Here is a 14,347-nt window from a genome sequence, read left to right on the forward strand (position 1 = left end):
CTAGCTGGGGTTAAACCACAACAATGTTCTAGAGAAACAGCTCACCAGTTAACTGAGTAGTTCAAACAGAAGGAAAAGAAATAAAAATAGAAAGATCAGAAGGTTCAAATAGCTAAATTACATTGTGACTAGGATACATATAATGTTAACTACCAGAGTCTAAACAAAGGATCAGCATACAATCAAGAGAAAAATCTTAGAATTGCACTATAAATTTAGATAAATTAACATCTAGAAAACTTCTCTAATGTATTTAATATAATATTAGTCTTATACACTTTTTCTATTATTTGTTTCCTTACTTGAACCACTCTATTTATTAGGGACTGCAAAATAAGAAAACTTAATTATTTTGCTTTATCTCCAGCTTCAGTGTAATTATATGAAAGCTATGGCTAACAGATCTTCTTATCTTTGTGTTGCACTTTCAGGAACAATTCACTTTTCTATTATAACAGCAGAAAGCACAGGGTCACAATCACATGTTTTCTGATACCATTCTGGCATTACTTATTTGGTTGCAATCTTTTTGAGAGGTGGCATTTGAGTTTGCTAATCGAAGCAGTACACTTACAATTAGAGTAAATAATTACACCTATGAGTAAATAGGTGTATTTTCTACTTCTGTAAAACTCCATATTCATTATATTTATAGAGATAGACTTTTTACTAAAATAAAAATTGGAAACCTTATACCACACAATATAAAATAGTATTAAAGCTATTACATCTGGCTACCAAAAGGTCGCAAGTAGAGGGCTAATCTTTTGGTAACAAGGATTTGCATAGTCCTACAGGCAATGTGGAGGAAGTGACTAGAGTTTCCCTATATTTCAAGATGTCCAGCTGCTGAAGAAGTCCCCTTGTACTGGTGGCAGCTAATATAACTTAGAGCAGCCTTCAGGCTGATGTACTTTATGTTAAGGCTGGCATAGTATTAAGCTGAGGATCAAGAAAAAACCTTAAAGCCTAGCTATTTTGGCTCTAGTTGTATTTTGGCTAGATAATACAATGTGTAGCAGACATTTAAAAGACAGAGTAGATAAAGCATCAGAAAAATATTATTGCTGTCTTGCAATATCATGGGTATAGATGAGTCACACTGTATAATGAAGTTTCTAGACTTAACGAGTATTATTATTTATCTCTCCTATTTTTTTAGTACTATTTTACAGCAAGAACTCATCAAATATATCAAAAATTTTTACTAATTTCAAATAAAAATCAGCAAATAATAACAAAGAGATAAAGCATCCTTAGGTCTTTTTTACCACTGTGAAACTCAGTGAACTATAGTCTTTCATCAAAGAGATAATAGGTATACTAAAACAAAGAATATGAATAATGTATTTTTTAAAGCACAGAAAATTAAGTCTGAGAAAGTTTTTTTTCCCAATTCCCAACAGTACAATTAGTTTTCTTCTATAAATTATTGTAGGATTATCCCATAATCTGAAACTAAATTGTAAAATATATATAGTTTATAAAGCCACTTGTTATACTGTGATTTTAAGATTAGCTATTTCAGAAAATAATTCTTAAAAAAGGATTATTTCCCTACTCACTTATTTCCCTCTTTGTAGCCTCCATCCCCAGCTAACAAAAGCTCCAGCTTCTTTCACTTCATCTCTAAGATTAAGCAAGAAGTTTCTTTATTTGTAGAGGTATTTGAAGTGAATGATATTTTCCTAATCACATCTCTGCAATATGCTATCTTTTCCTTTAGTAATCAGAGAATCATAGAATAGTTTGGGCTGGAAGGCACCTTTAAAGATCATCTAGTCCAATCTCCCTGCCATGTGCAGGGACTTCTTTTACTAGATCAGGTTGCTCAAAGCCACGCACAGCCTGACCTTGAACACTTCCAGGTGTGGACATTTAAATCTAACCTCTTTCAGATTAAAACCATTACCCCTTGTCCTATCACTACAGGCCCTGAGGAAAAAAGTATCTCTCCATCCCTATTATAAGACACCTTTCAAGTATTGAAAGGCTACAATAAAACGTCCCCAAAGCCTTCTCTTCTCCAGGTTGAACAACCCCAACTCTCTCAGTCTTTCTTCATAGGAGAGGTGTTCCAGCTCTCTGACCATTTTTGTGACCCATTACTGGACCCACTCTAACAGGTCCGTGTTTTTCTTGTGTTGGTAACCCCAGATCTGGATACAGCACACCAAGCGGCGTCTCATGAAAGTGGAATAGAGGGGCAGAATCACCTCCCTCGACCTGCTGGACATGCTTCTTGTTATGCAGCCCAGCATACAATTGGTTTTCTGGGCTGCAAGCACACATTGCCAGTTCACATCCAATTTTTCATCCACCAGTATCCCCAAGTCCTTCTCCTCAGGGCTGCTCTCAATCCCTTCATCCCCAGTCTGTATTGATACTGGAGGTTGCCCTGACCCAGGTGCAGGACTTTGCACTTGACCTTGCTGAACTTCATGAGCTTCACATGCGCATACTCCTCAAATCTGCCAGGGTCCCTCTGGATGGCATCCCTTCCCTCTAGTGAATCAACTCCACCCCTCATCTTGGTGTCATCAGCGAACTTGCTAAGGATGTACTCAATCCCACTATCTATGTCACACTGAAGGTATGAAATCTAACAAATTCTGTAATTTCATTTCAATTGTTGCAAGGAAAATTGCTTTTAATTCTTAGTTTTACATCCTGCTTCAGTAACATCTTGTTCTGGTGAGAAAACCATACTCCAAATATTGCAAAATTTCACTGTCAAGGTAGGTCAGAGAATGCCCTAACATAAAGAAGGAGATTGAATGAATGAATGAAGTAGAAAATTTTTTTGGTTACTGGAAAATCAATTACATGAATTTTGCACATTTTGGTTTGTTTACCTTAGTTCATCATACTGACCTACTAAATGATTTGGGGATGGAAATTTTATCTCCTCTTCATACAGGCTGGCATGATTAGAGATGATAAATGTTGTTCATCTAGGTCAAGTTAAGACTTCCCAAAAGTCCTTTTCATTTAAGTCTGGGGACTGAGGAATGCCTTTGTGGGAGCACAAAACACTCCTGAGAAAAGAGCTCATTGTAGCTCTCAAATTAAAAACCTTAATTAAATTCACATTTGCTGGTGCGAAGCCATGGAGTGGTATAACATACAAATATTGGACACCAATGGACTGCTAACATTTCCATTCCATCTGAAAATTATATTGTCTGGTGCTCTACTAGGAATTTTAAAAATGCTTTATCAGAAACAAGTAAGGAAAAAATAGCAATTGAACTTTTAGTGCATAATAAGGTAGCTATTAAACAAGATATCCATTTACTCTCATTAGTAGTACCTCCATCATTTTAATATCTAAGTACAAAAAAAAGTCTGTGGGAGGTCTTGCAGAACACTGACATCCAAACTTAGGAACACATATTAAAAAAACAATGTATATAGCTTATTAGGAGATCAGTGAGAAAAAAAAACCTGGTTTAGAGAAAGTAATTTATAATTAGTCTGAAGTATAACCACCAAATGCAATGATTGTTAACATCATTTAATTAAAAGCTGCATAGAAAGACAGGGTCATATGAAGAAACTGAGTAATAAGATCTCAAACATTTATAGCTTGCAGAAGAGGCTACAAAGGAAAGATATTAAGCAACCATTCTGTAAAAGAAGGATACAGTTTATTACAACTTAATCATTCATGAATTAGCATGCCATTCTCTTCTTTTTATATAGTAGAAGAAATTTTTAAAAAACACTTTATATTTTAAGAGCTCTGCACAAAGAAATATGCTCTGATTTAATTTTCAGATATCATGTGTATGTGTGAAAGTCAGGTCATAAGTCCTTGCCTGTAGGGAACAAACCTGTCCAGCCATCCATAATTTAATTACTCAGTCTGAAAAAGCAGACTTGAATTGCTTCAGTGAGTGTAACAATAAACACTTCAAAAACTCAAGAAAAAATTCCCCATATGGTTTTGTTAGAGAACTTCTTTCTCAGAAGAGAATAAGATGTTTTTGCAGTAGTTTCTGTCTTCACAAGGAAAAACACAATGCCTCCTGTTAGACTTCATGAAGAGTAAGCTTAACATAGCACAAGTACATTAAATTCTGTTTCAGCATAGACTACCAAGATTTATTTAGGGCTGTTTCAGCTAATATGTTGTGTATTGTGTTGCAACTTTGAAACTGAATAAATTGCTCTATGTGCAAGTCTACAGCTGTTAAAAGTGCCACCACCTTCAGCTGGTCTGTTAAAATAATGCTGCGTGGCAATAGTTTCTTTAACATACATCACCTAATTGAACTGCAATTGAAATAGCTCCTAGAAAGCCAAATTCATCACTGTTAACTACATACCACTGACATTCTTACTAACGCATTGACATTTTCAATTGGTGAGCCTAGGGAAACCTCTTGTCTTTAAAATGGTACTCTTTGTGCATCAGTTATTTCAGATTATAACAAATACCAGGGCTGATCCTATTATCACCCACAGAAACAGGATCAAAGTATTTATGTAAATTTCAGCATTATCTGTGGTCATTACTGGCTTACAGTTTTTTTCCTGAATTAATATAATCAACTGTTTAAAATTTTACTTTTAATCATTATACACCTGTAGAAACATAATGACCTCCAGTTATGTTTAACTTTTTCTTTTTTCTTTTTTTTTTTTTTTCCTCCTTCAAAGGAATTTTCATTTTGTACAAGGAATTGAAGCAAGGAATCAATCTAAAAGAAACAGGGGCATAGAACTAAGATTAAGGAGGCCTCATCTTCAAATCTTGTGGCTGTTTCTTTGTTCTGCTTGGCTCTGCTTTGCTCTCTTTCTCTCTGTTATACTGCCAAGCACATGATTTGTGAACCTTTTAGGTAGCTGATGCTTATTTTGTATTTGTACCAATTAAAACATTTTTATGAAATTTTCTCCCTTTTATGTATTTTTTTTTAATTCTGTGGGTACGAAAGAGATTTGGAGGCTTTAATTTATATGATAATTTTATTATTTATTATTTATTTTTATTTCAGTAACTGGTTAGTTTACTTATTGTATTTGTTATTGCTCAAGACAAACTAGTACTAAACAGCATCATTAAGCTGTCTATATATTTTGGCTTGAAAACTCTCCTGAAAGATGCCTTTGGCTTGGTTCCTATCAATCCAATGAATAAGCTCTATACAAGATTAAATTCTTCACACATTCAAATCCTTAACTTGTTTTCTAAATACCAATGCAAAATGCAGTTTTCCTACTTGTTATTTATCTGTTAATTCAGTTTACACATTATGTTACTGGAACTATCTTGGCGTCTTTTTCACTGATAATATTCCTGTTCTATGAAGATGAAATATGAAATATATGGCTGTGTATAGTTCAAAATAAATCTAGGATCAACTGATGTTTTGGATATCATCATTGTGTTTTCTGCAGGTAAATTACCCATTGCTTTTATGACACATTCCTCCAACAAGTGGTCTCTGGTCATCTTCTTTGCCCATACAGAAACCACTCCAATCCCAGCCACATTTCCTCATTTTCATGTATCCTTTGGAATCCCATTTATCTGCCTAATCTCTCTAGTCCTGTTTTTCCTGTCTGAGAATTCATTCTGGAACAACCATTTTATCCTTCTATAAGAAAGGGGCAAAATTCAATTTGTTTACATAAAGGATGAGAAACTGAGGCAGCTGTCATGCATGGAGTGTCAGAGCATAGTATACTACTGACAAAGTGCTGCTAGGCGAAGGTGTTAATATTATCACATGGTGATGTTATTGCTTCTCACCATTTTTTAAGAAGTCGTGCAAGATAGAGGTTTTGTCAGCTCTGCCCTGGTCTCACTTTTCATGAAAGAAGGAGACTGCTGGCTGGGCCAGTGGTCTTGCTGTTCTCATATCAAGTGCTAAATAGCACTCAGAAAAACTGAGGAGCTTTTTTGTGAAAGGGGGAGTCCCCTTGCTCCCAAACTGAGTGAAAGTGAAAGCTGTGAGCTGCTTCTCAGAATCCCAGTTGGATACTCTCTAACATGACTGTATCTTACTATATTTGCCTCATCCTCTTGTCATTATATACTTGTTTACCGACAGGGAAATGGCTCAGAAGAAGACTGAAGGGTATGCCTTTGGAAATCTCAGCTCCACCCTGAGGGCTGCCTAGCAGTGCACAGTACCAAAAGTAGATGATCTAGTCTCAATTCAGTGATTAACTACAAAAGCGACCCTTTAGCCCTCAATTATTCAGTCCCCTCAATTTCTGCATTTATTTTGTCCTTACTGTATTTTTGGTTTGTTTTTATGTAGAGTCAAACTTGCCCCAGCTTTTGGAACACAAACTGTTATTGGGTATCCACTGTCCAAATTTAATGGACACCTCTGTAACTGAGATCTCTAGAAAATAACAAACATAATATTATAATAATGTATAACTTTATAGAAAAATGAGTTACTTGATGCGTTGTGAAGGCTTTGACAAATGATGAAAAACACATTAATGGCATAGCTTGACGGAGTAAGAAATTAATTTGTTTACACTTCACAACTGAAAAAGTTGCTCAGATATCTCATCTTTACATACATATAGTATGTAAACCTAAGGACTCAACTTTGCAGCCTATATTATTACAAGTAATTTCTACTCAATCATGGGGAAAAAAGCATAGATACATGTTTGTGAGAAAAGAAAGTATTTAGAAACATTTGGGATTAAAATTCACACAAAAGTAAAACATTGTTACATACATACTAGTCATAAAACTAAGTCAAGAATGTGGGTACTAATTTCAATGACTTTACATTAGGTTATTTTTTTTATATGTAGGAATCTTGGAATTTTTTTTTCTTCAATTCTGTTACCTGCAGTGATGTCACTCAGTGCTTTTCCTGGTTTATGAAGACTGATTTTAACTTTGCCATCACTCAAATGTAAGAGGAAACCACCTGAAGCCTGGTGTAGTTTACTAGATAATAGAAGTCCTTCCTTGTTCCATGTGCGAAACTGGAAACTGATGAATACTTCATCTTGCCCTGATGTGCCTGGCAGTGCCAGGTAACTACTGGAGCTCAGAAAGGTAACAGGAACCACCTGTGGCTCTAAACAGGAGAAGGACATGTTGCCCTAGAAAGAGATGAAACAAATATGGCATTAGGAACATTCAGGGAAAAAGGGTCATGAGAACTTTTGTATGGAAACTACAGAGTTTCAAAACGTTGTGCATAGAACCTAGTATATGTAATACCTGAGTGTGTTAGTCTAAAAATCAAGTACGAATACACAAGAACATCATCAGCTTGAGAAATATTTACCTAGCTGTTTGACCAGAACAGACATACCTCTGAGCAGAGTGGCAAGGACCTTTGAGTGAATGAGGTAACATCCAAAATTACATGGGTGATTTAATCATACTTTGGGAGTTAGACAGACCTGCTTTGTTTCTATTTTGGCTGAGCCTCAGGAAGCATTAGGGACTTGACAAATTTCTGAATGTCAGATAAAATGCCACCGAATGCAAAGTTTGGTACAAATATTTGCTGTGGTCTAAACACTTGTATGCAGAGAAAAATGTTGAGCTTGGCTACTGATTGTTTAAGGCAGTGTTAAATTTGAGAAAAAAAAATATTTTGCCGGACCAAGGAGCAATCTTTCCAAATCAATGCAATTGGAGATGTGCACTGACACCAGTATTTGTTTTCACAAATATTCAGAGAAAATTCCACATATAAACTCTTGCCACTTATAAATGTGAAACACATCATAAATCAGAAGGAAACGTGTTTCCAAACAGGCCCATATGGACCACATCATGAGGTGTATTTCGGCACCTAGCCTTTATTTTCTGCTTGATTGCTTTGGAAACCACTGGTTCTTAGGTACCGAAATAAACTTGTGGATGAGCTCATTGACCAACTCTGAGCTTAACCTGCATCCATGGTTGTACTGAGTGATATAGATAAGAAGACTGGCATGGGAATAATGCATTTTTTGCATCTGACATCAGAATTAGTGAGTACTTTATGAACCTTGATAGTAATACAATATGCACTTTGATCTAATGACTTGCTGGCACTATTTGAACTATAACTAATCTGTTCTGTATGGACGTTTACTAAAGCATTAATGTCTTTAGAATTTAAAGTACATTGAACTTCTCTTCAACACAAAATGCTTTTAAACTTTTAAACATACAGAAGACTTTGACTTATAGTAAAAAGCTAACAAAACAGTTTAAGAAAAATACTCACTAGCCCCTGGCACGGCAAGACATTAAAGTTTATCTCTTTTTATTTTCTTAAAGGAAAAAAAAAATATAAATTAAAGCTCTGTCTTATGAACTCAGCTGTAGAGAAAAGAATACTGAACTGACCCATAGTGAAAAAGAAGTCATCAGATTAATAAACCTTGTTAAACGTTAAAAGCTTACCATCTGCAGATTCCCCCTCTACATTATCTGGACAACCACCTGATACTGTATCAGACCAGCAAAGTGGCTATTTAACAAGGATTCTATGGGAACATAGATATTTTCTGGCACAATTACATTACAAAACATCTCCTAAATAGTTTTGAAAGCAGTACAAGATCTTAAGTCATTTGAGATTAATATGATGAAATTTTCTATGACAATAATTTCATAACTACCCTTTCATTAGTCCGCAGAGAACCTCCTATAACTGCCCTCTCCCCAACATCTATCAGTGTCATGGACAGGATATTATACAGAGGTATCAGTTTAGTTAATTCTGGAATATTTCCGATGAGATTCATGTGAAGAGAGATGCCTGTCATCCATTTTTTCTGGGACAGACAACCAAATTTGATTGTTCATATTCTGAACTGAAATCCAAATCAAAAGATTTGGAGTTTCAAAGCATTTAATATTTTGTTAATTATTTTGAACAGACTGTTTCCATCATATCCCTGCATATCCTGCTGCTAAATAAATAAATACTGCAAATAGAGATAGCTCTAGTAGTATTGAAAAAAACCAACAAAACAAAAGACTTAGTAAAATTTATAGAAAACCTTCTGTAACACAGAAGAAAGTTGATTCATTGTTGGAACCGTTTCTTTTAATGGTAGGGGTTTGGCTAATACAACTGTTGGCCATGTCACAATAAATGCATTAAACTCACCAACCTAAACTACAGCTTTTCAGACAAAGTGCAGTATAAATTGACAAACAGCACTTACCTATCAAATTTGTAATGCTCTGGAGAAAAGAGAGTGGATCAGTGTCCTCAGCAATAGAAGGCTTTTAAAATATGCTGCTGGTGTTCTTACTAGTCAGGTACAGAAGTCAAAGCCAGAGCTTCAATGATTTCAGCTACATCTTACACTACTCACTTGCTTTTGTACATGCACAACAGTGAGATACCACACAACAGTGAGATATCACACACATCTAAATATCAGCTGAAGACCTGAGGAATAAAGTGCATCCTGCATTGTCTACTGCATGAGTCTGTACTGCAGCAAATATAAAATAGCCCAATTAAGTAATTCCTTGATTTTTCTTTCATTAAACATAGATTTTACTAGAACTGTGTTGCCTATGAAAATGATTGTGTTTTTTTTCTTTTCTCTATTTTACTTATTTATTCTTTCTTAACTATGAATCTCTTACCACAAAGTAGATCTGAGATTTATGCCTCCTGGCCAGGTCAATAATGTTCACTCCATTATAATAAATATTTTCAAAACACCCATGAAAGTTCCTGTGTGACAATGTCCCTGATTTTCCAGGCACTGGGATCCCTCCAAAGCTGAGCTTAGAAAGAGAAGAGAAATCAATCATACTATTAAGTAATTTTCTAAGGAAAGAAGTTGCCAATAGCATAAGAGCAGAAGTCAAAGACTGGCCAATAATGAATCTGCTACTTGGCTATTTCCTTGTATCACATCTACGTATTAAAAGAACAGCTAACAAAAATTAGGCTGTATCAAGTCATATGTATGCATTAAAATATTTTGAAATGTTGGCTTTTTTTTTCTTCTGAGGATGCCTCTTAATAGTTGCTTAGTATAGAGTCTTATCAGTTTTCAGGGTCCAGTACAGCTGCAAAACCAAGGAGAAGAAGGACAAGGCCCAGTACATGCAGACCACACTGGACAATGCAAAAAGGGAGAAGAGAATTCGCAAACAACTTCTTTAGGAAATTTGAGCCTGACTTCTCCACTGTGTGCAAATAATAACTACCATAACAGAGAACAAGAGTACATCAAATTAAATTACTCTAGGGCAAATTCAAAACAAATGAAAGGAGATACTTTTTCCCTCTCAAAATGCTTAGGGTGTGCACTCCCTTGATGTCATGCTGTAGGTTTACAGGGGTTCAGAAAGGGATAGGAAGATTTAATAAAAATAAAAATCCATGGAGAGCTATTAAATTCAAGAATATCACTCTGTCTTAATAAGTCCCTGAAACAGAAACACTTAGAAAGTAGTAGTTTATTTTAGAAAAGCATTTCCACAAGGGTGACCTGAGTTATACGCTGGTCTATGTTTCCACTCTTGGGCACCATCAGAAACAGGATGCCAGTTTAATTGAACTTTTGAACTCACACATTTCAAAGCTATTCTAGCTGACATTATAGAAAAGGTCAGTTTAAACTATTTCTCTTTTAATTTTGAAATTTCACTTAATATTTAAAATCATTTAATAAAAAAACCCAAAATTAAATATATTATCTCATTAAGTTATTAAATTGAGACATTTTTATAGTCACAAATGCAATTCTAAATACAGTGGTTCATACTTTTTTGCAAGTTTTTAGGCATTTTTCCAGCTTTTGCTTTCCTTTCTACCTTGTATTGGTAACAGATACTTCAAAGTAAAGTATGTGGAAGAGAGGAAAAAAAAATTTGCAATACTGGTTGATTTACTAAAATAAATCTATTTGCCAATCAGTTAAAACTAACATTTGTTGTTCCTTTTTCTTTTTTTTTTTTTTTTTAATTGGTATGAACCTGCAAGCCTTGGCATTGTGGCTTAGATTCAGAAATTTTAAGCAGAATCGTGACTTTAGTCTTGTGAATGATATTTTTGAAATGGAGTATTGCAGACATGGAACAGCATGGAATCTTACTCTAAACTGCTTAAGAACTTGAATGAGTAGAATAAAGTAATATACATCTATGGGTTGCAGACACTCTGCTCTATCACTCATTATCTTATCCAACAAACAGGACAGGGGCAAACATAAAACAACCAGTCATCACATTACAACTGTGAAATAGTGGTATTTTTAACCATAGGTAGGAAACTGTCACAGCAAATTACATCTATTCCTTTTCATGAATCTACCACTTGTGTAAGCAAGATTTTTTCACAGTACATTTGCCAGATTAAACAGGAATTTAAGTCTTAATCTAAACATTTCTAAAATGGTTTTATGCTGATTTATTATAATTTTCATGAAGCCATAAAATAGTAACTTTGATTTGGGGCTCATTTCTTACATTTGCATACTGTTTACCACATTTGCAGCACTACTGAAACAAAGATATTAAAATAATGAATTCTGACATGAAAAAGATGGTCTTCTGAAAATCTTGAGTTGAAGTCTAGTGGAGCATTAGTAATGTAAGAACATTTCTTTTTCTCTGTTTAATTCCTTCAGGAGGCAGAATATGCCTACATTCTTAAGCACTACAAACTTCCTTCAGTTCTGTCTCCTTTGCTTGTTTCACTGCATTTACGTAACAAAGTTAATAAATGTAATAAAGGAAAGGTAATTTTCACACCTCATAATCAAGGTCCAAATAATTGAATTCTCCTTTTGCATGAAAATGATGAGTGTGTTTATCCACTGTAAAGTTTACTTGATTGTTAAAGTGCTCAATGAGAACAGAATGCCAGTGTTGATCATCCAAAAGACTGCCCAGTGTAATATTAATTTGGGCATTAGAAGGATGAGATTTAGTATCACCTTGAAAGAAGAAAAATAAAAACTATTAATTCCATATAAAAATATAATTATTCAAATATATACTGCTAGTTTATCATATTCTAAACATTAAAATTCACTTAAATTAAAAGAAGTTTTAGTCAAATAGTACCTAATAACTATATTAGATTTTATGAGACTTTAGCTGTTACCTAAATTAATGAGTAGGGACAGCTTCCCTTTAATTAATTCCAGGGTGATGTGGTCTCCATTTTGTCCTTCTCTGTGGAGGAGAATTCCATCACTTTGCATTGTCTTAAACTTCAGAGAAATCACATCTTTCAGTGCACTCATGAGTTTTTGATTAAATGTGTAAATTAGACAACTTTTCCCATCAAAGCCAACCACCTCGGACCCTAGAAGTAAAGAAATGAAAGATAATGTATAATGCTACGTCTAAAAGAAACAGTTGCATGTTACTTCAATGTGATATGAAGTCCCACCACTAACATCCCTAGATTCTCTTGTACCCAGTAAAGTGTAGGTTATTTCTGCTATTCCTGTTCTTCCCCAAATTCTTGTTTTAATGATGTTTCTATCACTAGATAATAAAGCAAGGTAAGCAGAAGAGATCTGGTGTCTATTCCAATCTAGTACTAATCTCACATGCTGAAAGGTCTTCTTTGTTTTGGAGCCATGAAGTACTTTGACCTTTTCTGTTCTTAGTGTATTCTTAGGGTGAAAATCTCTATTAATTTATCTGTAATTAATTCCAATTAACAAAATAAAGAAGAGAAAAATCATGTCCATTACAGTTAACTGATTTTCAGGGCCTTCATGCAGGTTGTAGATTTAAGCGACCACTAAAATCAATCTGGATATCTGTACAGTAGTTCAAAATAATATCATGGCATACTATCCTAGGAAGCAAAAATATTCTAAAATGAAATCCTATCAGCTGTGAGTAGGGCCTGGTTCTCTTCATCAAATGTTTTTTTACTGGCATCATAAACAAATTACAACTTTGATTAAGCTGAATTACAGTTTTGGTACTGGAATACAGGACTTTGTATCATCAGTTTTCTAGTATGGACATCATAGAATCACAGAATGTTTGAAGTTGCCATGCATGTCTGGAAACCATCCTGTCCAACTTCCCCAAGCAAAGTAGTATCAGCTCCAGCAGGTTTCTTAGGACTGTGTCCAGTCAGGTTTTGAGTATTTCCAGGGACAGAGACTACACCCCTATGAGCAACCCATGGCAGTGTTCAACCATCCTCACAGTAAAAACAACTGTATTTCAGTTTGTGCCCATTGCCTCTTATCCTGTCACTGGACACCACTAAAAAGATCCTGGGTCTGTCTTCTTTACACCCTCCCATCAGCTATTAATACACATGTGTAAGATTTCCCCCAAGCCTTCTACTCTCCAGTTCCAGCTCTCTCAATCTCTACTCATATGGTAGATGCTCCAGTCCCTTAATCTTATGTGTGGCCTTTTACTGGTTTCACTCCTGTATGTCCAAGTTTTTCTTGTAGTAGGAATCCCAGAGCTGGACCTAGCAATTCAGACATGTCTCTTTACCACAGCTGAGTGAAGCGGAAGGATAACCTTCCTTGACCTGCTGGCAACACTCTTCCTAAAACAGCCCAGGATGCTATTGGCCTTCTCTGTTGCAAGGGCATGTTTTCAGCTCATGGTCAACACAGTGTCTACCAGAACGCTCATGTCTTTTTCTTCAAGGCCACAGTCAGCCCCCAGTGTGTACTGGTAAACCCTTGCTGGGATTATTCCTCCACAGGTGCAAGACCTTGCACATCCCTTTGTTGAACAGCATGATATTCCTGTCAGCCCATTTATCCATCCTGTCTGGATCCCTCTAAATGGCATCAAAACCCTCTGGTGTGTCAATCAGTCCTCCAAATTTTTATTGGCTGCAAAGTTACGGAGCATACACTCTGGCTCATAATCCAGGTCATTAATGAAGATGTTAAACATCACAGAAACCCGCACCAATCCATGGGATACACCACAAGTGAATAGACTCAGCTTGACTTTGTGCCATTGATCACAACTGCTTCAGCCAGGCAGTTCAGTCTGTTTTCATTCCACTTCATTTTCTACCTAAATAACCTGTGCTCATCAGGAGTCTATGACAGCGTTATGGGAGACAGCTTCAAAACTCTTGCTAAACTCAAGATAACCAACACCAAACACCCCCTTTCACTCACCAAGCCAGTTATATCACTGTGGAAGGTTATTAGTTTGGTCTGTCTTCTAATCCTAATCTATAAACTCTGAGCTGTCTCATCATCTGTCCCTAGGCAGAGCTCCATGCACCCCTGCTGCTTTCTCACATAAAAGTTAACTGCCTTTCCTCATTGTCCTGGCTAGTCCTTTTTAAACAGCCTGTATCCAGCTATGGCACCACTCCAGTTGTGTGAGCTATTCCACCATGCCTCTGTGGTCATGATGAGACCATAGTCT

At 35.6% G+C, this 14,347-nt stretch overlaps 1 protein-coding gene across 2 annotated transcripts in view; it reads right to left on the reverse strand.

Annotated features, from left to right (window-relative positions):
• The window catches only part of CNTNAP4 (contactin associated protein family member 4), a 248,668-nt gene that overhangs the window by 75,424 nt on the left and 158,897 nt on the right, over positions 1-14,347 (reverse strand). For both annotated transcript variants that reach the window (XM_069777544.1, XM_069777546.1), the window contains 4 exons: positions 12,072-12,275; positions 11,717-11,901; positions 9,596-9,739; positions 6,828-7,089 (listed from right to left, as the gene is read on the reverse strand). In XM_069777544.1, the coding sequence (XP_069633645.1) occupies positions 6,828-7,089; positions 9,596-9,739; positions 11,717-11,901; positions 12,072-12,275 (795 nt within the window). The remainder of the gene's footprint in view (positions 1-6,827; positions 7,090-9,595; positions 9,740-11,716; positions 11,902-12,071; positions 12,276-14,347) is intronic.

Source organism: Haliaeetus albicilla, chromosome Z (genome assembly GCF_947461875.1).
Source record: "Haliaeetus albicilla chromosome Z, bHalAlb1.1, whole genome shotgun sequence".
In the NCBI taxonomy this organism is placed as follows: domain Eukaryota; kingdom Metazoa; phylum Chordata; class Aves; order Accipitriformes; family Accipitridae; genus Haliaeetus; species Haliaeetus albicilla.